Source organism: Arabidopsis thaliana, chromosome 3 (assembly GCF_000001735.4).
Source record: "Arabidopsis thaliana chromosome 3, partial sequence".
Classification (NCBI taxonomy): Eukaryota; Viridiplantae; Streptophyta; class Magnoliopsida; order Brassicales; family Brassicaceae; genus Arabidopsis; species Arabidopsis thaliana.
This window is the reverse complement of record NC_003074.8, coordinates 7,362,137-7,387,182: the sequence shown is the minus strand read 5'-3', so window position 1 is coordinate 7,387,182 and position 25,046 is coordinate 7,362,137. Positions and strand designations below refer to the sequence as shown.

General features: G+C 37.4%; 5 protein-coding genes, 1 long non-coding RNA gene and 5 pseudogenes across 15 annotated transcripts; 4 read left to right on the top strand and 7 right to left on the bottom strand.

The window, feature by feature from the left end:
• Positions 1 to 3,019: 3,019 nt before the first annotated feature.
• Positions 3,020 to 6,992, top strand: NADK1 (NAD kinase 1; the record flags this gene model as incomplete). 4 transcript variants are annotated; one of them, NM_001338500.1, is made up of 11 exons in its annotated part: positions 3,020 to 3,338; positions 3,680 to 3,851; positions 3,939 to 4,058; positions 4,183 to 4,358; positions 4,718 to 4,831; positions 4,977 to 5,071; positions 5,339 to 5,445; positions 5,583 to 5,656; positions 5,765 to 5,843; positions 5,932 to 6,239; positions 6,450 to 6,749. In NM_001338500.1, exons 1-11 carry the CDS (start codon positions 3,075 to 3,077, stop codon positions 6,747 to 6,749), a joined length of 1,809 nt encoding a protein of 602 aa, NP_001327317.1. In that variant the 5' UTR covers positions 3,020 to 3,074. The 4 variants fall into 4 exon arrangements, with proteins under 4 accessions (NP_001327317.1, NP_001327316.1, NP_974347.1 ...); NM_202618.3 differs by having other exon boundaries at positions 3,085 to 3,338; positions 6,450 to 6,992; NM_001338499.1 differs by having other exon boundaries at positions 3,203 to 3,607; positions 5,565 to 5,656.
• On the bottom strand, positions 6,970 to 9,792 carry RBL (Transducin/WD40 repeat-like superfamily protein). Its single transcript, NM_113000.6, has 5 exons — positions 9,343 to 9,792; positions 9,161 to 9,259; positions 7,956 to 9,043; positions 7,624 to 7,870; positions 6,970 to 7,431 (listed from the first exon to the last, which is right to left on the bottom strand). Exons 1-5 carry the CDS (start codon positions 9,359 to 9,361, stop codon positions 7,241 to 7,243), a joined length of 1,644 nt encoding a protein of 547 aa, NP_188743.3. The 5' UTR covers positions 9,362 to 9,792; the 3' UTR covers positions 6,970 to 7,240.
• Positions 9,793 to 9,956: 164 nt separating this feature from the next.
• Positions 9,957 to 10,751, top strand: PSBTN (photosystem II subunit T). Of its 2 annotated transcripts, none has more exons than NM_112999.4 (1): positions 9,957 to 10,548. In NM_112999.4, the coding sequence occupies exon 1, from the start codon at positions 9,991 to 9,993 to the stop codon at positions 10,420 to 10,422; it is 432 nt and encodes a 143-aa protein (NP_566674.2). In that variant the 5' UTR covers positions 9,957 to 9,990; the 3' UTR covers positions 10,423 to 10,548. The 2 variants fall into 2 exon arrangements, with proteins under 2 accessions (NP_566674.2, NP_001319602.1); NM_001338498.1 differs by having other exon boundaries at positions 9,997 to 10,751.
• Positions 10,752 to 10,762: 11 nt separating this feature from the next.
• On the bottom strand, positions 10,763 to 12,025 carry AT3G21050 (annotated as a pseudogene; the record flags this gene model as incomplete). The annotated part of the gene is made up of 1 exon: positions 10,763 to 12,025.
• A 793-nt stretch (positions 12,026 to 12,818) lies between these two features.
• On the bottom strand, positions 12,819 to 14,423 carry AT3G21040 (annotated as a pseudogene; the record flags this gene model as incomplete). The annotated part of the gene is made up of 1 exon: positions 12,819 to 14,423.
• A 1,356-nt stretch (positions 14,424 to 15,779) lies between these two features.
• Positions 15,780 to 17,015, bottom strand: AT3G21030 (annotated as a pseudogene; the record flags this gene model as incomplete). The annotated part of the gene is made up of 1 exon: positions 15,780 to 17,015.
• A 641-nt stretch (positions 17,016 to 17,656) lies between these two features.
• Positions 17,657 to 18,916, bottom strand: AT3G21020 (annotated as a pseudogene; the record flags this gene model as incomplete). Its single annotated transcript has 1 exon — positions 17,657 to 18,916.
• A 518-nt stretch (positions 18,917 to 19,434) lies between these two features.
• Positions 19,435 to 20,973, bottom strand: AT3G21010 (annotated as a pseudogene; the record flags this gene model as incomplete). The annotated part of the gene is made up of 1 exon: positions 19,435 to 20,973.
• Positions 20,974 to 21,666: 693 nt separating this feature from the next.
• AT3G04045 lies at positions 21,667 to 21,884 on the top strand. The gene has a single exon (NR_141060.1). It is a non-coding gene; the product is annotated as an other RNA (long non-coding RNA).
• AT3G21000 (Gag-Pol-related retrotransposon family protein) lies at positions 21,792 to 23,303 on the bottom strand. The gene has a single exon (NM_112993.2). It carries the CDS (start codon positions 23,260 to 23,262, stop codon positions 22,045 to 22,047), a length of 1,218 nt encoding a protein of 405 aa, NP_188737.1. The 5' UTR covers positions 23,263 to 23,303; the 3' UTR covers positions 21,792 to 22,044.
• A 798-nt stretch (positions 23,304 to 24,101) lies between these two features.
• On the top strand, positions 24,102 to 24,440 carry LCR55 (low-molecular-weight cysteine-rich 55; the record flags this gene model as incomplete). The annotated part of the gene is made up of 2 exons (NM_001035660.1): positions 24,102 to 24,153; positions 24,262 to 24,440. 2 exons carry the CDS (start codon positions 24,102 to 24,104, stop codon positions 24,438 to 24,440), a joined length of 231 nt encoding a protein of 76 aa, NP_001030737.1.
• Between the last annotated feature and the right edge of the window lie 606 nt (positions 24,441 to 25,046).

The window sequence follows — 25,046 nt, the reverse complement described above, 5'->3', positions numbered from 1 at the left end:
AATCCAATTAATATTATCAATGTAGAAGATTAAAGTAATTAAATGTGTTCTTGTTTTCTCTCTAGAACAAGTGAACACAAACGATAAAAAGAGTGTGAATTATAGAGAAAAACTGAGATTTACAACAAAACGTCATGCTTATGTGACACAACTACACAATAAACAAAATTGTTAGTATTTCTGCAGCTGTTAGCTAATCAGCTTTGTCATTGTGGGATAAAAAAAAAAAAAAAATAGGAACCAAGTTTTCGTACCCTACCCAAATGCCAAATGTCCCACTATTAAAACTTCATGTCAAACAAAAATATATATATATAAAAAAAAAAAAAAAACTTCACGTCAGTCTTTGCGTTACGAAGAAAGGCAGTATTGCTAACAGTGAGCACAATTTTATGATAACCATTCACCATGCAATATTTTATTTCCATAACAAGATTAGAAAACTAACAAGGCACCAACAGGTCCGGCCCAAATGAGTAGGGCCGGAGGCCATTATAAATTTTAATTTTTTTCTAAACTTCTCAAACCAAATCTAATAATTTAGGTATTAGTGAAAGATCCAAAAAAAAAAAAATACATTTCCTAAGATCTTATGGTCCGTGGAAGAAATTAAACACATTTTGGGCCAGGTATGAGGTATGCAAATTGGAGATTTATATACCAAAAACTTCATTATCAAAAGAATAAGATTTAAGAGTAATTGTCGTGGAATATTATAAAGGGCAGTCAAAATTACGAAATTTCAGACAAATAAAATTTTAACTACTACAGTATATTATCTAGAGTCTAGACAGAAGAAAGACACAAATGAAAACGCAACACTTTTTTTTTTCCAACAAAGCCTATTGGCCTTTTTAGTTTTTAATTACTCGCAAACCCTTTACAAGGAAGTGAAACAGACAGAGGTGAAAAACATAACCGTTAATATTTGTGGAAAAATGAAGAAGAAAACGGACACGTCCTTTTTTATATCAGAGTCAACGTAACTACATATATCTCTCTGGAAGACTTTGAATAGTTTTCTAGACCCAATATATCTTTAGTAATAAATATTCCATCTAAAAATGTTTGGTTGGGACAATATTCTATTGGGAAAGTGAAAGACTATCAAACATGTCCAAATACTCATCAGAAATAATTTTAAGATAAGCTTTTTATATCACATTGTTCCTACATATGGAGAGGACGATCAACTTGGATAGACCCGAAAAGAGAGAATGATTAGAACGTGCAAAAATCAAACACGACCACTCTGCCAATTACATATCTTATATTATATTTCTGGTGTCAAATTACATATCAATTATATGAAGCATAATGCATGTTGAAGATGATCAAATGTAAATGGGTGTCTAAACTTATAGATTAGAATCGATAATTGTAGTTAAGTTTTTACATAAAAAGAAAGAAATAATCTTTTTAACAAAACACAGTGTGAAAACGAAACTTATATTACCAAATACCTCGGGTCAAGAAAGACTCTCGCAAAAGTCTATAAAAGTCGTATGACCTTTTTTCGTTGAGAGAAGACAAAATTAGCAAAATATGCGTCAAAAAGTAAGATTTTGCTGACTTCTTAGTTCTTACCATTCATTTTCCAAATATATTTCTCTATGTGACCAAATTAAAGTCGAGAGTAAGTAGTCATTGAATTGGTAGTCTCTCACAAAAGTACGCAAAAAAGGACATGCAATAAAAATATCTTATTGTAGTAACTAAATAAGTAGTACTAATAAATCCGCTAAAGTGTAAACTTTCTCATTGACCTTACTATAATGCTGAAAAATGTTGCAATATCCATGCGGCCTTGTGAAATCAAATAGAATAAGACTTTAGTCGTTGGAAAAAAGGAATATAAAGTCAAATAGGTTGAATATTTCCATGAAACAGAAAATGCCGTCCACGTCCAAAACTGCAATATGCTAATCCACACCGTCCATTAACTTGGGAAAATCAAATCTAAAGCGTTCATCAGAGTAATGGTTTATAGATGAATCACGTGTCGAGATCTTGACGCATTAATAGCGTGCACTTAGCTCTAGTGGAATCAAAAACACCACGACCGCACACCATGCGAGATCGAAGGACCAGAGTGTTCAAAGTCCTCAAAAGCAGCCCACGCGTTATTTGGCCACCCACTTCTATTTTGTAATTGCTGCCGAAGTAACTAATGGTGTAATTTAGTTAAGTAGTAATCAACTATTTGGTCTTAAAGTATGTTATCAAAAGACCCAAATCATCAACTAATCATCAAATGAGAAGAATAAAACTATATAAATGCTTTATTCTCTCTTTATTTGCCTTTTAGACAGAATAAATATTTTCTCATAGATTTTGTTTTCCTAATAAATGGCTTACAAAAAGAATATTTGAAAACTTAAGATTTGTGTGATGTCATCGATCGGTAAAATGGTTGGTTAAGAACTTAGGAAATTAATAATTTTCATGTTAAATAGATACCGTTCAAACATCTACATATTTTGCAGATTATGTTATTGTTATTACATTGCCGTGCTAATATGTACAAAATTATAAAACATTATCTGCAGTCGGCTAGTACTATTTAATAATTAGATCACGAATCATGATGATCATGTAATGATTAGTTGATCATTTTGAAAGATACTTTTACAACTATCTTCACCAGAAGATTTGTTGATTAACTATATACCGATAGATGTTGTTTAGTCCCCACATAAAATCTAAAAAATCATAAACTGTGTATTTTGAGTATTTGAAAATAGTACTATATAAGATATAAACAACAATATACAAAATGAGAAATTTAGGTTACATGTCAGTTTCATATAATTTAGACACCTACATCACTACTCTACCTCTTTTTATTTCCTTTAGATATATTGTCAAATTGTGCACACAAAAAAAAGATATATTTCACAAGTCATTCTGAAATTGTTTTACGAAAAACATTTTGTACTAAAACCTTTTTTGAATATTTTAATATTTGTATTAAAATTTTATACTTCATAATAATATTTTTTTTTTTCCACTCTCTCTATTTTTTAAAAAAATATATATTTATGTTGATATATTAGTATGAGAGAAAAGAGTTGATGTGGGAGTCAAATATATGTTGTGATCCGTTAACTTCAAAGCAAATTACTGTTTATTCACAGAAGCTTGGACGCGTACGGCTTCGATTTCCTTATATATATATATTACACATAAATCTGCCGTCTTGGAGATTGGAAACATATCTCAAGCTTCTTCTTCGTGTTACGCACTTTCTTCTTCTTCTTCTCTCTCTCTCTTTCTTCTTCGTCTTCGATCACAGAAGACAGAATTCAATGTCGTCGACCTACAAGCTCAATCACACTGTACTTCAATCTCTCCTTCTCTTGCCGATTCTGTTATACTCACTCTCTTTGCTCTGTTTTGCGGTGTTATTTCACTCTGTGGTCCATGAATTGGGCTTCTATGATTCATTTTTCTTAAATCTCTCTGCTTTTTTGTCTTCTTCTTCAATTTGGGGGATTTAATAGCGAATTTGTTGAGCTGGTCAACAAAAATCTTTCATTTTTGGATTTCTGATCGTGTAGTAATCGCCGGAGATTTCGTTTATTGAAATTGATTCGGAATTGAGAATGTGAAGAGACTCTTTTGAGTTTGTGTGTGTTTTATATCAAAAAGGTTTTAACTTTGTTTGATTTCTTGGCAGGATTCATTTGCAAATGGAGATGCAAAGAGTTTGTTGCCGAACCCAGAGAATGGTTTCACTCATTTGACTTCACTTGCTCAATCAGAGAAGGCTGTTCAGGAGCTTCTTCTTCAACAGACTCCTATGCAGGCTACTGACGACCATCTCGTTGAGTTCTCTGAGGCTTTGAGAAGTAAGCAAGATTTCGATATGTGTAACATGAGCTGTACTATATCCTTTGGATATGGGATTTAATTTTTCAGTTTCTGGGATATTGTAGCTGTTGCAAAGGCACTAAGGGGAGCTGCTGAAGGAAAGGCGTTGGCTCAAGCTGAGGCTGCTGAATGGAAGCGTAGATACGAGTTAGAGAGGTCTAAGAACGTGGAGTTGCAGCATAAAGGTTCTCTACTAACTTCAAAGGGTTGTTATAAAATGTTCACCATTTAGTTCTAGTAATTTTGATTTGAATGGTGTTTTTGGCCATGGATATGTTTGAATAACAGAATTCCTGGCTTGTTTTACAGAACTGTCAAATGGAGTGTGTGCCGATGAATCTAATGGTCAAAGGATGGAGCACTTAGCAAAGTCTCCGCGGCTTTATGCTCAGGAAATCAGTTCTAATGGCATGGAGACTATTTGCTCTCATGAAGTGCTCCAAGATGGTGGATTTAACAGTTTTAATAACAAATTGAAGAGGAAGGTAATATATAGTTGACTGTTACTATCCTTGCTTTTATATTTTTGGCTATGCAAGTCAGTAAGCATAAGTAAACAAATATCAACCTCTGTGCATTTTTTGAATAAGTCCTCTGGAATTTATGTACCTGTGATGAATCTTACATTAGCCTTTGTTGGACTAACACATTCTAGTATCAGATGTTGACGAATATTGGTCCGTCAGAGTTGTTAATGTATCTTTGCATTTGCTGTGTCCCAATTACTTTGACATTCAAAACTGGCAACGCTGTTGCAGGAAATGATTAGGCTAAAAGCCTAAAACAATAAGGAAAGAATGAAAACTCTATTCTAATATTGAAATATCTATGAAATTGGCTGCAGGCATCATTTAAACTTTCATGGGGATGTAAGGGGATGGCTAATGATCAACACAAAAAAGAAATTGTTTCGTTTGAGAGAGGGAATATCAGCACAGCAGAGCGCAGTAGTAAACAGGTAGGACTATTGTTTCATCTTCTCTATCTTTCTGTTTCCCATCTCTGAATTTACAACTGATGGAAAATATTTGTTCTCAATTCATATTACTTTAGTTGCTTGGTAAGGTGTTTTGTAGACTAAACCTAACAACTTCTAATTTCAGATTTCACTGACATGGGAGTCTGATCCACAAACTGTACTTATTATCACTAAGCCTAATTCAACTTCCGTGCGAGTTCTCTCTGTGGATATGGTCAGGTCAGTGTTTATATTTTGCAGGTCATTTCTACAATGAGTTTCAGTACTCTTCGAGAAAGATAAATCGGCTCCATTGTTAAGAATATGCTACCCTAACGGCCTAACCACATGATTAGTTTCTGAATCTCTCTCTGAATTTCTGCTTTGCTGCTTCATCTCTTTTATTTATGTGTCTCACAAACTACTGTAGCTTATGTATGTTCTTATTTGGAAAGTAGATTCTTGGTTCAGATGAAGTAATTAGATTTTGATTTGTCTCCATTTCAGATGGTTGAGAACGCAAAAAGGACTAAATATTTATGTGGAACCTCGAGTAAAGGAAGAACTCTTATCAGAATCAAGTTCCTTCAACTTCGTACAAACTTGGGAAGATGGTAATATATAATATCTTCTTTTCAGATTGTTCTCTGCTAATGAAAAGTCTGAGCACAGAAGTGTGAAATAAATTCATGTAGACCACATCGATTGCTTAGACCTTGTAGTCAACTCCTAGTTATGATTTATGATGCAGACAAGGAAATTTCACTTCTACACACAAAGGTTGACCTTCTTATAACTCTTGGTGGGGATGGCACAGTGCTATGGGTAAGTAAATCTTGGATTTCTATGACTCAGGTTTTATATCATCTTCCATCTTTTGCTTTTTATATTACCACCGATACAATTTAACATGAAGTATCTTAACGGTTACAGGCTGCATCGATGTTTAAAGGACCAGTGCCTCCAATTGTTCCATTCTCCATGGGATCTCTTGGATTTATGACTCCTTTTCGTATCCTTCATCTTGTTTATATCAGTTAGTTAGTTAAGCTGTATTACACATTATCTGTTACAAAAACTTTTCTTTAACTCCAATCCAGACAGCGAACAATACCGAGATTGTCTTGAAGCGATTTTGAAGGGTCCTATCAGTATAACACTACGACACAGGTTGCAGTGTCACATCATCAGAGATAAAGCAACACATGAATATGAACCAGAGGAGACTATGCTTGTTCTGAATGAAGTCACCATTGACCGTGGAATATCTTCTTACCTCACAAACCTTGAATGCTACTGTGACAACTCATTCGTCACATGTGTGCAAGGCGATGGACTTATACTGTCTACAACATCTGGTAGCACCGCGTATTCACTTGCTGCTGGAGGGTCAATGGTCCATCCTCAGGTAAATATTCCAAAATGATCTTTACATCTGTAGCAACAAGCGAGGCTGGTTCTTTGATTCACAATTCAAATATTAGTAACAAAGTCGAAAATGTTAAAGCTCCAAATTCATATGCCATTGAAGAATTTGAGAGATTGCACAATAGCTTTGGTGTTATATACATTATACAATAACAGATAATGGATTATATTGTAACTTAATGTTTTGCAGGTTCCTGGGATCTTATTCACGCCTATCTGTCCGCATTCTCTATCATTCCGCCCACTAATATTACCGGAACACGTGACAGTGAGAGTCCAAGTGCCATTCAACAGCAGAAGCTCCGCTTGGGTCTCCTTTGATGGGAAAGACCGGAAACAGCTTGAAGCAGGGGATGCACTAGTGTGTAGCATGGCACCATGGCCCGTCTCAACCGCTTGTCAAGTTGAATCCACTAACGACTTCTTACGCAGCATCCACGATGGTCTTCACTGGAACCTAAGAAAGACTCAATCTGCTGATGGACCTTAGAAACAAATTCCTCCAGCTTTTTTCTCTTTCATTCTTAACCAATAACCATATATAGTCTCGACGTCTATCTATCTATCTATATGCATATAGATAAATGTGAAATGGAAAGTGATGGGTTCTGTGATAGAATGTGGTCTGTATCCATTGTTGTGTAGAGAATGTAATAATGTAGCTGCTATGACCCATAATTCTGTTGATGTGATAATCACTCAAAGTTAATGAATCAAAGATATTTCTGCATAATTTTGTGTCCAAAATACTAAACAGTTGTCTTAATAACTGACGTTATGCGTAAATTTAAGCTACTTGCCACATAATTTCCTATTGTGCATACCCCAACTTGATTCAGCACATAGCTGCGTCGAGGTAATGAAGAAGAACACAACATTGCCTCCAACAACAAGAAAAATTCAAACAAATATCATTCCATGTCCTAGCTTACTGCGTTTGTTTTTCTTTTTGCATACATAAAGGTTAGTAAACCTAATTTGTTAATAATATGCATCATCATCATCATCACCACCATTTATACTGTCATCGGTTTCTTGATCAAACGCTGCTCTGTTTTTTGCTCTTACTGTTTTGCCTGACCCTTTCAATGGTTTTGCCTTCTCTGCCTGCAGCTCCATGGCTTTCTCTGATGGTTTCCTCTTTCTCTTTCCTCGTGTCTCACCCATTTCTTCTGCAATAGAGAGCCATGTATTAGTAACGAGAGCATCTATATCTGTGACATAACACATCATACATTCACAATACTAATCTACAAATCAGACCTTTATCTAGCAGACTTCTTACTTTTTGCACTTATAATCTAACGTCTATAGGAGATTCATAAACTGTGTTTTTCATATGACGCTATTACTATCTTTCTTACCTGCTTGTGGACTTGATGCATGGTGTCCATTCTGACCAGCCTCTTCAGAAGCAGGAGATGCAGATATCTGACCTTCAATTAACTTTATGCTTTCAACCAAATTGTCTTGCTGGTCATTTGTATCTGGAATAGGTTCAGCTGGAAGGTAGCGGAGTTCCTCCACTGACATATCTGAATCACTAAAAGCATCCTTTTCCACCGTATCTATGTCAACTTCTTCATCTTCATTAACATCTAAAACTTTTACCTACACGCATACAACCATATAGAGTTTCAGAAAAACATGTGACAGAAAGAAAATGATTTAAGTCTCTATCAATTCAATTTCTCACCTTTTCTGTTTCAGGTATCAAATCAAATTCATCTTCGCGTTCCACATACTCTTCATTCTCCTCAAGCTCCTTGAAATCAGGAGCAAATGCACTCCAGTTCTCTGTGTAATCTTTTGCCCAAATATATACTAGACCCGCCAAGGAAACAGAAACGATTATGGGATGAACAGGATGCCAAGCTAGATCAATCAACGCTTCTTTTGGACCTTCTAATATTTTCACAAGATGCCCAGCTCGGTCCCATATGTAGATCTTATGTTCCCCTTTGCACGCAGAACCCCCAACTACCCACTCACCATCACCACTGAAACAAGGCGCTTTCCAATGCATTTTTGTAACTGAATCTTGGAATTCCCTGAAGAGTGTTAAGCATTTTGATCCAACTGTCTTCATTTTCTCAATACCATCAAGCCCATCTATGTTCTTCCCCAGGTCCTCAAGGGATTTAAGCACATTTTTTGCTGGGAGAAGATTTTCATATATCCTAATGGTTCGATCATGTGAATTTGTGAGAAGATACTGCCCATTCCTGCTAAACACAATGTTCTTCACAGGTGCCGCACCAGACGCAGAAACCAAAGCAAGAACTCGAACACTTTTATAATCAACTATAAGTATCTCTCCTTTGGAATTACCGATATAAACAAGATCCCCACACTTGTTAAAGCACGCTGCAGCTGGAGAGAAAGGAGGATTTGATTCAGGACATTTACTGCGTTGCGGAGGAGCTAATACATCAGGCATCTCAGGCACAGAGACTGGAAGCAAAGTTGTACAATCAATGTCAAAGTCAACTATCATCGGAGCGGATGAGAGCGGGCATGCCAGACAGAGAGAAGGAGAACTTAAGCCAGGGTTTAAACGAGCTTGCAACGGAGTCTGCTGAAGAATCGTACGAGCAATCTTCTCTCCGGTTGAGACATCCCAAAGAGTTAATGACTTATCTGCAGCTGAGACAAGCAGGCGGTGCCCATATTTGGACCAGGAGACACTTGTTATAGCAGCAGAACAATCATTATCACGAATCTCCTTTGCAATGCCTCTTGTTTCGAAATCCCAGATTACACAGCCACCATCGGCACATCCAGCTAACAAATAAACAATGCAAGATATCACCATCAATGTAAGTACTATAAAAATCCAAACTTTAACCAAATTCATAGATAACGAAACAGCAAAAGCTAAATTGGGAAGAAAATTATTACCAGCGAGAAGAGAACCACGGTGATTAAAGGCAACGCATTTAATGACACCATGTTCCAGATATTCTTCAATCACCTCAGGAAAATCTCCTTGCAATGGATCTACACAGGAAAAAGGTAAACAAATACCATCGATGAAGAACCGAACAATGGGAAAGGAAGCCCAAGTGCAAAATAGAGCTTACCTATGATCGGAGCGTTCATGTTGCTCTTGTTGGTCTCTGAGGGTGTTGTGCAAATTGAGTGAGTGAGTGAGTGCACAGGCCCTCGAAATTAGGGTTCCTACGACACAACGATCCAATATAAACTTGACGATTGAATCCGAGTAATCTAGGTAAAGTTTCTAAGAGCCATGAATAACAATGGAATTGGAGCAAGGTTTATCAATTTCTCTCTGAAGGCGATGTTACTTTGAGATCGACGTAACCTTGAAACGCGTTTCGAAACGAAATTAAAAAAAGGAATGCGAAGGCGTGAGAACGAAATCGGAGAAGGAAAGTGAAAGCAAGCAGGATTGGTGTTAGAGGAGAATTGATGAATCTTCTTTGGTTTCTGACGAATTTGATGGAGAGAACAGAGAAGAACGACTAACGGCGTTAGACTTAGACCAAGGGTTGGGGTTTAACCAGTGTTGTAATTTCGAATCATTATTCTGTTTCATTAAATTAAATCCAAGATGGGACCTACATGTGGGACTCCACAACAAAAGTATCTACACTGTACACTTTTTTATTTTGGTGCGAGAACCTCTCATGGTTTTTTTTCTTAACAAAAGATAGAACATGACACGTGGCCACAACCCATTTGCACGAAAATCATATTTGGATAAGGAAATGGATATCATTTCTCCACAATTCCACAAACTCAAATTACCCAACTTCTTAAACACATTCCCATCACCTCACAAACCATTAACCGAGAGCCAACTAGCGAGTAGAATCAACTATCAAGCAATGGCATCGATGACCATGACCGCTACCTTCTTCCCGGCCGTCGCCAAGGTTCCCTCAGCCACCGGCGGACGAAGGCTCTCCGTAGTCAGAGCCTCCACGAGCGACAACACACCCAGCTTAGAAGTCAAGGAACAGAGCAGCACCACAATGAGGAGGGACCTCATGTTCACGGCTGCAGCTGCAGCGGTTTGTTCTTTGGCTAAGGTAGCCATGGCTGAAGAAGAAGAGCCCAAGCGAGGGACAGAGGCGGCCAAGAAGAAATACGCACAAGTTTGTGTCACAATGCCTACGGCCAAGATCTGCCGCTACTGATTCAACAACCCACCTTCTGCATGTCTATCTCTCTCTTTCAATTTCGGTAAATTTTCTCAATTAAGTTTGGTCTGTAATCGTATATTTGATCATCAATTTACCAAAAGCCCTTTTATCTTTCTACAAGAATCGTCTTCTTTCACCATTAGCAAAACTTGACAAAAGCATTGCATTGTGGATACAAAACAGTTTCCCAAAAACTAGATTGATTCCAAACCGTCCTAGGTTAAAAAAAGACCACACTAATCCATACTGCAGCAGCAGTAGCTTTCTTATTCTTAGGCAAAGAAACTTAAAACAGAAGAATACCAAACTAATACGTCCACCATACGAGTTAAGCCTAGTGCCAGATAACTTCTTTAATCACCTGCAAACGAATAACATAACCTGTCTCTTCCAACATGGCTTCTCCAAATACTTTCCCAGTGTGATTCTTCATAATGCATTTGCCTCCTCCAAATGTTACTGAACAGCCTTGGTCTGTCATCTGAGCAACACTCAAAGCGTTTTTGTTGATCCCGGGAACAAAAAGCACATTCTTGATCCTCTTCTTCCCTTCCCTCGTCATAATCATGACATCTCCTTTCCCTTCTGCCATGACAACTTTCCCGTCCGCCAGTCCAACCCTAGCTCTGTATGATCGGTCTAAAGTCGTGAAAAACTTCTCATATGGAGTCATGTGATCCGTTGTAGTGGTGTGTACCATCCACATGCCCTCATCAAATGTGATACCACCAACAGTTACCCCTAACATCAGATGCTCAGGTTTTTGGATCCTCTTCTCAGCTTGTTGCAGATTTCTAGTGTTGCTGCAATCTCTTGCATAATGCCCTTGTCCTCTAAATTGATTGGCTCCACTTAAATTCACTACCCTAGGCCTATGGTTGTAATACAAGTCTTCTTCTTGGTTGTGATTGTTCTTCACGCAGATACCACACGGCATCCGCTCAGAGTGAGCTTTTCTAAGAATGTTAATGAACTTCATCAACTCCTGAGGCATAGTTTCAGGATGTGATCCAAACAATTCAAAAGCCTTAAGAAGATCGCGAAGAGTCAGATCAGGCAAAGTCATGAATTCCTTCAACACAGGAATAGAATCATCATATGGCCATGACAACGAAGTTAACAGCTTGGTGATAACCTTATCATCCGATATCGGATTTCCCAAAACTTCGAACCGTTCAGTGATTTCCTCAACTCTCTTCAAGTACAAATCCATTGGTTCTCCTTCGTACATCATAAGCTTCTCAAATTGTTTCTCTAATCTACGTAGCTTAGCTTCTTTGGTATCGTTACCTTTTTTGAGCAAATCCCAAAGTTCCTTGGCTGAAGCAATCGAGATAGTCTTCCTGAAAACCGAATCTGGGAGAGAAGATTGCATTATCTTAAGCGCTTTGTTGTCTTTAATCACACGATTTCTCCATTGTGCTAGATCTACGGCTTGGATAGTCGCCGCTAACTGTGGAATCTTCGTTGGATTTGGCGAGACTCCATTTTGAACAACATCCCAAACTCCATTTTCCACGAGTCTCTTTTTCGCGATTGGAGACCAATGCTCGTAGTCAAAGTCATCAGAAACACCGTCTTGGAGATTCGCCGCCATAGCCTCAACTGTCGTCAAGCTTTTTTCTCTGTATATTCTCTTGGATCAAGCAAAGTGACTAAACTAATCCCTCTCCAGTCTCCAGAACATTTTATTTATATAGTGCGCTTAATCATAAACCCTAAAGTTCAATTGCAAAATCACCTAGTTGAGTAGTGGCTCGGTTTCGCTTTTATTTCTTGGTTCGGTTTAACACAATTGGAGAAATATGTATAAACTATAAACCAATGAATCGCATCACTTCCAAATGAATGTTAAATTCATACATATTTCAAATACGTTTGTGAATTTGGTTGATCATACGGAGTTTTTGAATCGCTTAAGTTATTTTTGTTAACGAATGTTGTATCTGGTTCAATTCAAGTGGGTTGGTCCGGTTAAGTGATTAACCGTACGTCCGTACACCGCACGCAAGCTTCTCTCTAACCATGATTTGGACTTGTCACTTGTGTGATTATAGCTAATCTAAGATTTAAAGCAGAATTTATTCTCCTTTCTATTTCGGTAAATTTTCTCAATTAAGTTTGGATTGTAATCATATATTGATCAATTTAATAAAAAAGCCCTTTCATTGTTAAGTTGTTAACTAGAATCGTCTCCTTTCACCATTAGCAAAACTTAACAAAAGCGTTTCCAAAAAACCAATAAAAGACCAAACTAATTCAAAAAACCAATAAAAGACCAAACTAATTCATATTGCAGTAGCAGTATACGAATTAGCTTTACTTAGGCGAATAAATCCAAATTGAAACGACATAAAAGACTTGATACTACTACTACCAAATAAATTTATTCAAAGCAAATACCTTTCAGTCACCTGCAAACGCAGAGCAATGCCTCTCTTTTCCCGCAAGGTTTGAACAAATATCTTGCCCTTCTCATCCCTAATAGTGCATTCACCTCCTTCCATTTCCAATGAATAGCCTCTTTTTTTCATCCGACTAAAACTCAAAACGTTTTTGTTGATCCGAGGAACGAAAAGCACATCCTTGATTGTCATCTTCACTCCCTTCATCGTGAACTTGACATCTCCTATCCCTTCTACCATGACAACATTCACGCCCGCTAATTGAACCCCAGCTCTGTATGTTCTATCCAAAGATGTGAAAAACTTCTCATATGGAGTCATGTGATTCTCAGTGGTGGTGTATAGCATCCACATATCCTCATCATAAGTGAAATCATCGTTCACTTCTCTCTTCTGAGCTTGTAGTGTCGCCCCGGGTTGCAAATTCCTTGTGTTACAGCAGTCTCTAGCACAATGCCCTCTTTCTCCACCACCTAAGTTCACTACCCTAGGGTTGTAATAACAGTCTTCTTGGTAGTGATTGTACATCTTGCACACACCACACCACAACTGCTCAGCCTTGGCTTTTCTAAGACTTTTGACGAAATCCTTCAACCCCTGAGGCATAATTTCAGGATGTGATCCAAACATCTCCAAAACACCAATAAGATCATGAGGAGTCATATCAGGCAAATTCATGAGTTCCTCCAACACAGGAATAGCATCATCATATGGCCATGACAGCGAAGTTAACAGCTTAGCGATAACATCATCATCGGATAACGGATTTCCCGAAGCGCGGAACTGTTCAATGGTATCCAAAACTCGCTCCAAGTAAGAATCCATAGATTCTCCGTCATACATCATAAGCTTCTCGAATTGTTTCTCTAATCTAAGTAGCTTAGCATCTTTGATGGGATTGTTCTTATCGTACCCACGACACGGCAACCGATCAGAGTGGGCTTTTCTAAGAATGTTAATGAACTTCATCAACTCCTGAGGCATAGTTTTAGGATTTGATCCAAACATTTCAAAAGCCTTAAGAAGATCACGATGAGTCAGATCAGGCAAAGTCATGAATTCCTTCAACACAGTAATAGAATCATCATATGGCCGTGGCAGCGAAGTTAACAGCTTAGCGATAACCTTCTCATCCGATATCGGATTTCCCCAAACAAAGAACTCTTCAATGATTTTCTCAACTCTCTTCAAGTACGACTTCATTCGTTCTCCTTCGTACATCGTAAGGTTTTCTAATTGCTTCTCTAATCTACGTAGCTTTTTAGCTTCTTCGTTATCGTTACCTTTTTTGAGCAAATCCCAAAGTTCCTTGGACGAAGCAACCGAGATAGTCTTCCTGAAAACCGAATCTGGGAGAGCAGATTGCATTATCTTGAGCGCTTTGTTGTCTTCAATCATACGATTTCTCCATTGGGTAAGATCTTCGACCTTAATAGTCGCCGCTACCTCTGGATCCGTCGTTGGATTTGGTGAGACTCCGTTTTGAACAACATCCCAAACACCATTCTCCACCAGTCTCGTTTCCGCGATTGGAGACCAATGTTCATAGTCAAAGTCATCGGAAACACCGTCTCGTAGATTCGCCGCCATAGCCGCAACTGTCGTCAAAGCTTTTTCTCTGTAGATCTCTTGGAGAAAGCAAAGCGACTACCAAAACTCTTTCTATTTTACTATTTATATAGTGACTTTATGCTTTAACCATAAACCCTAAAGTTCAATTGCAAAATCACCATATTGAGTAGTGGCTCGGTTTTGGTTTATTTCTTGGTTCGGTTTAACCAAATTGGAGAAAATATATACAGACATATAATACATAATAAACCTAAAAGTGACTCGGATCCCTTCCAAATTAATATAGTAAATGTTAAATTTATTTCTCAAAAACTAATTATACGGAGTTTTCGAATCGGTTTAGTTATTATTGTTAGGGAAATCAATTTTGGTTAAGCCTGGTTCAATTTCAGTGGGTTGGTCCAGTTAAGTGATTAAACCGTACACCACACGCAAGCTTCTCTGCAGCCATGAATAATACTACCAGTTGTTGTTGGTTTGGACTTCTGAGATTATAACTAATCTAAGAGGAATGATAATTAAAGCAGAATTTATTCTGAACGATAATTAAAGCATTCGTTGAGTCATCTTAGAACTTGGTTTACTTCAAATAACATAGCACTGAATATATAAAATCTATTTATAGGACCGGAACAGTATTACATTGATCTATAATATTTGAGTATTTGCACTTTGTAAAGACGAAAAACGTTACATATTAATAAACTTACATAACCATTTCATTGTCCAATGATTAAGTGTGAATTTGAATGCACAGATTTATGTCACAATGCCTACGGCTAAACAATGCCCTAGCCCTTTCATGTCTATCTCCTTTCTATTTAGGTAAATTTTCTCAAGTTTGGTATGTTATCTTATATTTGATCAATTTTCCAACAACCCTTTCATTATTCGACTAGAAATTGTTTCCTTCTCACCATTAACAAAACTTGACGCACAGCATTGTGAATAACAACATAGTTTTTGACTACTAGATTAAAATCAGCTTTTCTTACATGAACATACTGAAAATGGAACAAACAAACACACAAAACACTTGGTTTGTCCATACCTTACGAGATAAGTCTACTACCAAAATTATTCATAGTGGTGCAAGCCGCTAGTTAAGAAGTGAGATTACCTTCAATCACCTGAAAACTCAAAGCAAATCCTTTCATTATTTAGTTGTTTAACCATTAGCAAAAGTTAACAAAAGCAATGCAAAGTGAATACAAAGTACTTTCCAAAAAGCTAGATTAAACCCCCAATAAAAGACCAGGGCTAATTCATATTGCAGTAGCAGAATATGAGAATTAGCTTTTTCTTAGACGAATAAATCCAAACTGAAACCACGTGAAAGAGCCACCTAAAGAGTAAGTCTACTACTAAATTTATTCAAAGTGAATACCTTTCAATCATCTGCAAACGCAGAGCAATGCCTCTCTCTTCCCGCAAGGTTTTAACAAATACTTTCCCAGTCCTGTCCCGAATGATCCATTCACCGTCATCCACTTCCATTGAATAGCCTCTCTTTTTCATCCGACTAAAACTCAATATGTTTTTGTTGATCCAAGGAACGAAAAGCACATCCTTGATAGTCATCCTCACTCCCTCCATCATGAACTTGACATCTCCTATCCCTTCTACCATGACAACATTCCCGTTGGGTAATTGAACACCAGCTTTGTATGTTCTGTCCAAAGATGTGAAAAACTTCTCATACGGACTCATGTGATTCTCAGAGGTGGTGTATAGCATCCACATATCCTCATCATATGTAAAATCATCTTTGACTTCTCTCTTCCGATCTATTGGTTGCAGATTCCTAGTATTGCAGCAATCTCTAGCAAAATGCCCTCTTTCTCCACATTGAAAGCATTGGCCTCTGCCTCCACCCAAGTACACTACCCTAGGGTTGTAATAACAGTCTTCTTGGTTATGATTGTACGTCTCGCACGCACTACACCACATCCGCTCAGACCAGGCTCTTCTAAGGATCATTATGAACTTCATCAACTCCTGAGGCATAGTTTTAGGATCTGATCCAAACATTTCAAAAGCCTTAAGAAGATCGCGATGAGTCAGTTCAGGCAAAGTCATGAATTCCTTCAACACAGGAACAGAATCATCATACGACCGTGGCAGAGAAGTCAACAGCTTCGCGATAACCTTATCATCCGATATTGGATTTCCCAAAACAAATAACTCTTCAATGATTTTCTCAAGTCTCTTCAAGTACAATTTCATTCGTTCTCCTTCGTACATCATAAGGTTTTCGAATTGTTTCTCTAATCTACGTAGCTTAGCTTCTTTGGTATCGTTACCTTTTTTGAGCAAATCCCAAAGTTCCTTGGCTGAAGCAATCGAGATTGTTTTCCTGAAAACCGAATCTGGGAGAGAAGATTGCATTATCTTGAGCGCTTTGTTGTCTTTAACCACAAGATTTCTCCATTGTGCTAGATCTACGGCTTTGATAGTTGCCGCTAACTCTGGATTCGTCGTTGGATTTGGCGAGACTCCGTTTTGAACAACATCCCAAACTCCATTTTCCACGAGTCTAGTTTTCACCATTGGAGACCAATCTTCGTAGTCAAAGTCATCGGAAACACCGTCTGGTAGACTCGCCGCCATTGCCGCAAATGTTGTCAAATCTTTTTCTCTAAAAATTCTCTTGGATCAAGCAAAGCGATTAAACTAATCCTTCACCCCAACACTTTCTATTTATCTTAACCGTAAACCCTAGAGTTCAATTGCAAATGCACCAAATTGAGTTGTGGCTCCGTTTGGTTTTATTCTTGGTTCGGTTTAGCGCAATTGGAGAAATATATATAAACCGGCTCACTTTAGATAATCAGATGAACGTTAAGTTCCATATTTGCTAATTTGGTCAATCATAGCTTTCGAATCGGGTTAGTTATTGTTGTTACTTGTTAGCGTTGTATCTGGTCCAATTTAAGTGGGTTGATCCTGTTAAGGGAATAAAGTATACTTAACATAGAAGTCTGTTTTAGTATTTGCAATTTTTGCCCCTTGTAATGATGAAAAACGTGATAAACTACCAAATCCATTTCATTGATATGCATGCATAAATTTATGTCACAATGGTACTACGGTCAAAAATGCCCTTGCCCTACCATGTCTATCTCCTTTCTATTTCGCTAAATTATCTCAAGCTTGGTCCTGTAATCATATATTTGATAAATTTACTAAAAACCCTTCCAATTCGTCTCCTTTTCACCATTAATAAAACTTGACAAAAGCACTGCATTGTTAATAACAACATAGTTTTTTACTACTAGAGTAAAACCAACCAGACTAATTCATATTACAATAGCAGAATATGAATCAGCTTTTCTTAGATGAACAAACTTAGAGAAAATGGAACAAACAAACAAATGAAACACTTGATTTGTCCACACCTTACTAATTAAGTCTACTACCAATTTATTCATAGTGGCAAAGCAGCTCGTTAAGTAGAAGTGAAATTACCTTCAATCACCTGATAACGCAGAACAAAACCTCCCTCTTCCTTCACGGCTTCCCCAAATACTTTCTCAGTTCTCTGACCCTTAAGAATGCATTTGTCTCTATTCATTATCATTATGTAGCCTAAGTGTCCTAGCTGACCAAGACTCAACACGTTTCTGTCGAGATCCGGAACAAAAAGCACATTCTTGATCGTCTTCCTCTTCCCTTCTTTGGTCATGACTTTGACATCTCCTCTACCTTTTAACATGATAATTGATCCGTTGATCAATTTCACCGGAGCCCTGTGTCTTCTGTCTAGAGTGGTGAAAAATTTCAGATATGGAGACATGTGATTCGTGGTACCGCTGGATAATAGCCACATATCCTCATAAAATGTCACAGGACCAAGAGCGAGAGATAACATTTCATACACAGGTAATTCATTACTGCTTTGACTCTCTCTCTTTTCTGATTCATATCTGTTAAAAAAACTCAGCAAGACTCTTAAGAGACACCTTCTTCAGATCTACTTGTTCCTCTAACAGCGTAGCTAAATCTTCATGCGACTCTGAGAGCGAGCCTAACACCTTTGTGACAACCTCATAATCAGATTTCCCATTTTTCAAACGACGCAACTGTTCAGCGATTTTTCTGACTTTATCTAAGTATGAATTTGTCTGTTCTGCTTCATCCATACTAAGTTCTTCGAATTGCTTCTCTAACCTACGTAGCTTAGCTTGTTCATTGTTACCTTTTTCGAGCAAATCCCAAACATCTTTAGCCGAAGAAGCATAGAGAGTCTTCCTTAAAGCTGAATCAGTGAGAGAAGACTGCAAATTCTGGAGCGCTTTCATGTCTTTCACCGCGAGATCTCTCCATTTTGAAAGCTCTTCGGGTTGAATCTTCGCTGCTAACTCTGGAACCTTCGATGGATCTGGCGGGACTCCGTTCTCGACAACATCCCAAAGTCCTTTCTCCGTTAGTGTAGTTTTCGCGATTCGAGCCCAAATTTCGTAGTTCAGGTCATCGGAAACATCGACTTGTTGTTTATTCGCCGCCGCCATAGCTCTAAATGTTGGGATATCTTGAAGAAAGCGAATGAATAAACTATTCACTCATCTGAACGCTTTCTATTTATATATACAGTGACATTAAAGTATTAAACCAAACAAGCCCTAGTGCTTGGAAGATCACTAAAATGAGTCTGTCAGGTGTAAATATTTTGGTTATTGGTTCGGTTTACCGCAATTGGAAGATATACTTTGAACCCAAATTATTTCGGTTAATTATTCGGCCCGGTTCTAAATACGTCCTAATTCTTAAAATCATTTTGTCTTTCCTAAAATTATACGCACATGATACACCTTTCGAATAGGGGAATGAGTTATTTGTTCTATAAAACCTAATTTGGTTAAGTCTGGTTCAAGTATTCAGGTTATATGGGCTGATCCGGTTAAGTGATTAACCCCACACTGACACGGCCACAGCACACGATAGCTTTAATGGATGTTGTCACCTTTTCACCACAAGCAAAACTTGACAAAAGCATAGCATACTAAACGCATAGAGAACAACCAAAATAGTTTTTCAAAACTAGATTAATACCAAGCCGTCCTAGGTTAAAAGACCACAATACTAATTCATACTAGAGTAGCAGAATATGAATTAGACTAGCAAACTGAAAACAGAATAAAACCAAACTAAAAAGACATACGTCCACCTTACGAGTTAAAGTCTACCACCAAAGAGAAAGGCAGAGCTGATTAAGAGGTGGCATTACCTTCAATCACCTGCAAACGCAGAGATAATCCTCTCTTATCCCACAAAGTATCCCCAAATTCTTTCCCAGTCCGATCATGAACAATGCATTCGCCTCGTGCTCCATTTATGAATGAACAGCCTCTTGATTTCATCTGCTGAACACTCAACACGTTTCTATTGAGCCCAGGAACAAAAATCACATTGTTGATCGTCTTCTGTTTCCCTTCCTTCATCTTGATCTTCACATCTCCTATTCCTTCTACCATGATAATTGTTCCGTCAACCAAACCAACCTTAGCTTTGTATGTTCTGTCTAGAGTGGTGAAAAGCTTCTCATATGGAGTCATGTGATTCGTGGCATGGCCGTATATCATCCACATATTCTCATCATATGTGAATTCATTCAAATTCAACGCTGCTAACAGTAGAAAATCAACTTCGATTTCTTTTTCCTCAACTATCTCAATCTGATCTTCTGTCACCGCTGGTTGCTGAATCTTTTTGTTGCAATCTTTGGCTTTATGTCCTCGTTCTCCACATTGAAAGCATTTGCCTTTTTTCGGCTTAGATTGCCTGGCTCCACTTGACTTCCCTGCCTTAGGGATTGAAGAAGAACAATCTTCTTGTTTGTGATTGTTCTTGTTGCACAACACACAAGACTCCTCCTCAGCCATCGATCTAAGCCTATTAGCCTTCAACATTAGATGGATAGATTCTTCTGTTATCGAATCATACACATAAAACAACTCGACAAAACTCTTAAGACTCATATTCTTCAGATCCACGAGATCCCCCAACACTGGAGCTACATCATCATATGATCCTGAGAGCGTGGCTAACACCTTTTCGATAACTTGATAATCGGATTTTGCAATTTTGAAACGGCGCAACTGTTCAACGATTTCGATAACCCTATCTATGTAGGGATTGATCGGTTCTCCTTCATTCATACTAAGTTCTTCGAATTGCTTCTCTAACCTACGTAGTTTCGCTTGTTCATTGTTACCTTTTTCGAGAGAATCCCAAAGGTCCTTGGCCGAAGAAGCGGAGAGAGTCTTCCTGAAAGCAGAATCCGTGAGAGAAGATTGCAAAATTTGGAGCGCTTTCATGTCTTTCTCCGCGAGATCTCTCCATTTCGAAAACTCTTCGGCTTGAATCGTCGCTGCTAACTCTGGAACCTTCGATGGATCCGGTGGGACTCCGTTCTCGACAACATCCCAAAGTCCTTTCTCCGTTAGTGTAGTTTTCGCGATTGGAGCCCAGATTTCATAGTTCAGGTCATCGGAAACAACGGCGTCGTGTATATTCGCCGCCGCCATAGCCCTAACTGTCAGTGTTTCTTTTAAACCTTTTTCTGTATATTCTCCTGGAGAGAGGCGAAATGCGAATAAACTATTCTCACATCAGTGACACTTTCTATTTATTTAGTCTCAGTAAACCAAATTATAAACCCTAATTACGTTTTGAAATCACCAAATCAGTAATGGCTCGGTTTCCGAATCGGTTCTAGTTCGGATATAACTGGAATAAGTTCTTTTGTTAGTGGTTCTATCTGGTTCAATTTAAGTGGGTTGATCCGGTTCAGTGATCTGACCCTATTAGAACTAATCACGCTACGAAAAGATGAACCGATGCATCTGAATATAATTTTTAGTTATCGTTGAGTTTTCATCCGAACATACAGTGATCTAAATTACTAGAGAATACCCACTTTATAAAATGAAAAATGTGATATTCGAAAAATATAAAAAAATGTGATAAGAAAAAATAGCAAGTTCATTTCATTGTCAAAGAAAAGGGTCGTGAACTCGTGATTGTGCTTGTTACACACGCCACACGACTTTTCAGACATTGATTTTAAAGCATATTATATAAGCCTTCAACATTTGATTTAAAAGCCTATCGGTTATCTAGAATATTGGAGTTATACCACTTTATGAAAATGAACATACGTGATTCAAATAATATTCAAAAAGTGATAACAAGTTCATATCATTATCCAACAATAATGAATACTTTCAAGTTTGTATCAAAATGTATATTTGCTAAAATCTATCCTTCCATGTTTGTCTCCTTTCTATGTGGATAACTTTCTCACGTTTGGTCTGCTATATCATATACATTTGATCAATTTTCTAACAAGTATAAAACCCTTTCATTATTCCACTAGAATTTGTCTCCTTCTCACCATTAACAAAACTTGACAATAGTACTTGCACAGTGATGACAAAAATAGTTTTTGAAAAACTAGATTAAAACCAAGCCTTCCTAGGTTAAAGACTAATTCATACTGCAGTAGCAGAATATGTATTAGCTCGAACAAACTGAAAACGGAATAAAACCAAACTAAAAAAGACCACATAGAAGACTGATATGTCCACCTGACGAGTTAAGCCTACTACCAATTGTAGCCATCATGAAAAGTAGCTACTTAATATGTGAGTTTACCTTCAATCACCTTCAAACGCAAAGCCATCTCTGTTTCATCCGTCATCCACATAGCATCCCCCAATTTATTCTCACCCCGATCGCAGACAATGCATTCGCCTTGCATTCCCGTTGAGATTGAGTAGCGTTTTGATACCATCTTACCAAAACTCAACACGTTTCTGTTGAGCCCGGGAACAAAAATCACATTCCTGATCGTCTTCTTCTTCCCTTCCTTCATCCTGATCTTAACATCTCCTTTTCCTTCAACCAAAAGAACTGTTCCATCGACCGTTCCAACCGTAGCTTTGAATGTCCTGTCTAGAGTGGTGAAATACTTCACATATGGAGTCATGTTAATCGGGGCCATCTTGTGTATTATCCAAATATCATCATCATATGTTTTTGCCCCTAAATTTGGTACCGTTTCCAGACGATAATCAACTACGATTTCATCTTCTTTCTCCTCCTTATCTGTATGAATCCTAAATTTGCAGTCTTCTTGGTTGTGATTGTTCTTGTAGCACAAGCCACACCACTTCTCAGACTTTGATTTAAGCCTCAAATCCTTCAATAGTCCAAAGATAGCTTCCTCTGTCGATGATTCATGTACACGATAGTAAAAATACTCAACAAGACTCTTACTAGTCATCTTATGAACATCAATGAGTTCCTCCAACATTGAATCTAGACCATCGAATGACCCAGAGAGTGTCGTGAACACATTCTTGCAAATCTCGTAATCAGATTTCTCAAGTTTCGCACGGCCCAATCGTTCAAGGATTTCCAAAGCCTTATCCAAGTAGGAACTGCCAGATTCTTTGTCAACCATTTTGAGATCTTCTAATTGCTTCTCTAATCGACGTATCGTTACTTGTTCTAATCTACGTATCGTTGCTTGTTCGTTACCTTTTCGAAGCAAATCCCAAACATCTTTAGCCGAAGAAGCAGAGAGAGTCTTCCTGAAAACAGAATCCGTGAGAGAAGATTGCAAGATCTGAAGCGCTTTAGCGTCTTTCACCACGAAATCTCTCCATTTCGAAAGCTCTTCGGGTTGAATCGTCGCCGCTAACTCTGGATTCTTCGATGGATCCTGCGGGACTCCGTTCACGACAACATCCCAAAGTCCTTGCTCGATTAGTGTAGATTTCGTGATCGGAGCCCAGATTTCATAGTCAAATTGATCGGAAACAACGCCGTCGCGTATATTCGCCGTCGCCATAACCGTAACTGTCAGAGATTCTTTAAACTTTCTTTTTTCTCTTTCTCCTGGAGAAAGCGATCACTAACCCAAATACTTTCTGTTTATATAGTTACATTAATTAAACCCTAAATTGGAAATCACCAAATCAGCGGTTCAGGGACTGATAAATTTTATTTTAGGCTTGGTTTTGCTTCTTCTACATTTGATTCGGTTTAATGTAATTGGGGAATAACCGAATATACTATTGTTGGTTAAGGCTTCTAATATTTCGTAAGTATTTCTTATGATTTCTATTAAGTGACTTGTGATTTTATGTCTTGATATAAGATATATTAATTTACTTTAGATGGCAAAGTATATATTTTTACTAAAAAATGTTTTGGAGGGAAATTCAATTTTATTTCAGTATATAAATATTTTAAAGGCTAAACTTGTAAATTTTCTCTTTTTTTGGACATCCTTAACTCTCTTAAAGGAATTGTGAAAGGAACCCCACTTACACAAAATTAAAGCCCAACTAACCCAAATATCAATTACAGCGAAAGAACAATATGGGTCAAGAACGGATACAAAGGCTAACCATGTAAATTATTTTGCATGAATTTTAGATTTTGTGTCATACAGTATCTATATTTATTGCGTTGTTATTTATTTCCGTTTTTAGTTTATTTAGTAAATATATATTTCTTAATTTTGATATTATTTTCCCGATCTCCAATATTTATTTTCCACTGTTCACAGATTTCTTTCTAGTATAAATGATTTTCGTCATTATTGTGTATGTGACCTAGCTAAATTGCCTATATATATGGTTTTTACTTTGAAAATCTTTATTTCAGTTTGTATATTCATCAAAGATGACTTACAAAGCCACCATTCTTGCTATCTTCATGATTATCCTTGTTCTAGGTTTGCTTTACTTTTAAGTTTTTACCATTCTCTTAACATCATATTATAATAAGTTTATATTAAAGGGATGATAAATTAACATTCGTAAGCTTTTCAAATATTTATTAGGGATTGGAACGAAGGAGACGCGAGGACAAGAAACGTGCCATGATCTTATAATGAAAAGAGATTGTGACGAAGCTACGTGTGTCAATATGTGTCAGCAAAAATGGAAGGGAAGTGGTGGCTCGTGCTTTCAAAACTTTAATGTAATGAGTTGCATTTGCAATTTTCCATGCCAAGTTTAAAATGTTCTTTCTTAGTTTTATAGACTATAGTATAACCTATAATCTATCAATAGCAATCCCAAAAATGTTTCTCTCTACGAAGATAAACACCATTTATGTTAAAGTTTATTGATGTTAGAAATTTGTAGCGTTGCGATGGGTTTAATTTGATTGTGTCGGTTAGATTATTCATTTACCCAACACGTTAGCTCTTTTATCTTGTGTTGGAACGATTTAATTAATCCGCCACAAAAAAAATCTCTAAATCGACTGTCCTAAACTACTAATCATTTGACACATTGATTTTAACATGTCTGTCTCCTTTTCACCATGAACAAAACTTGACAAAAGCAATAAATAACGAATAACAAGCCGTCCTAGCCTCCTAGGTTAAAAGACCACTGCTTAATTTAATGCAGTATATATGCAGAACATGGGTTAAACGAACAAACTGAAAACAGAATGAAACCAAACTACAATCACCTACCAAAGTAACAGGCAGAGCTAATTAAGAGGTGAGATCTCTAATAATTAAGAGGTTATATTAATTTTAAGATTTAAGTATGGAAATACAAATATTCCGGATATCAAAATCCAATTTCGTGTATATAGCAGAATCCTATATTT

Coding starts and splice junctions, on each gene's coding strand:
- RBL (NM_113000.6), bottom strand. Junction 7,871..7,955: donor TGATACCTGAAACAGAAAAG/GTGAGAAATTGA, acceptor GTATGCGTGTAG/GTAAAAGTTTTAGATGTTAA. Junction 7,432..7,623: donor TGCATCAAGTCCACAAGCAG/GTAAGAAAGATA, acceptor TCTCTATTGCAG/AAGAAATGGGTGAGACACGA.
- PSBTN (NM_112999.4), top strand. CDS start 9,991: ATGGATATCATTTCTCCACAATTCCACAAACTCAAATTACCCAACTTC.
- AT3G21000 (NM_112993.2), bottom strand. CDS start 23,262: ATGGCGACGGCGAATATACGCGACGGCGTTGTTTCCGATCAATTTGAC.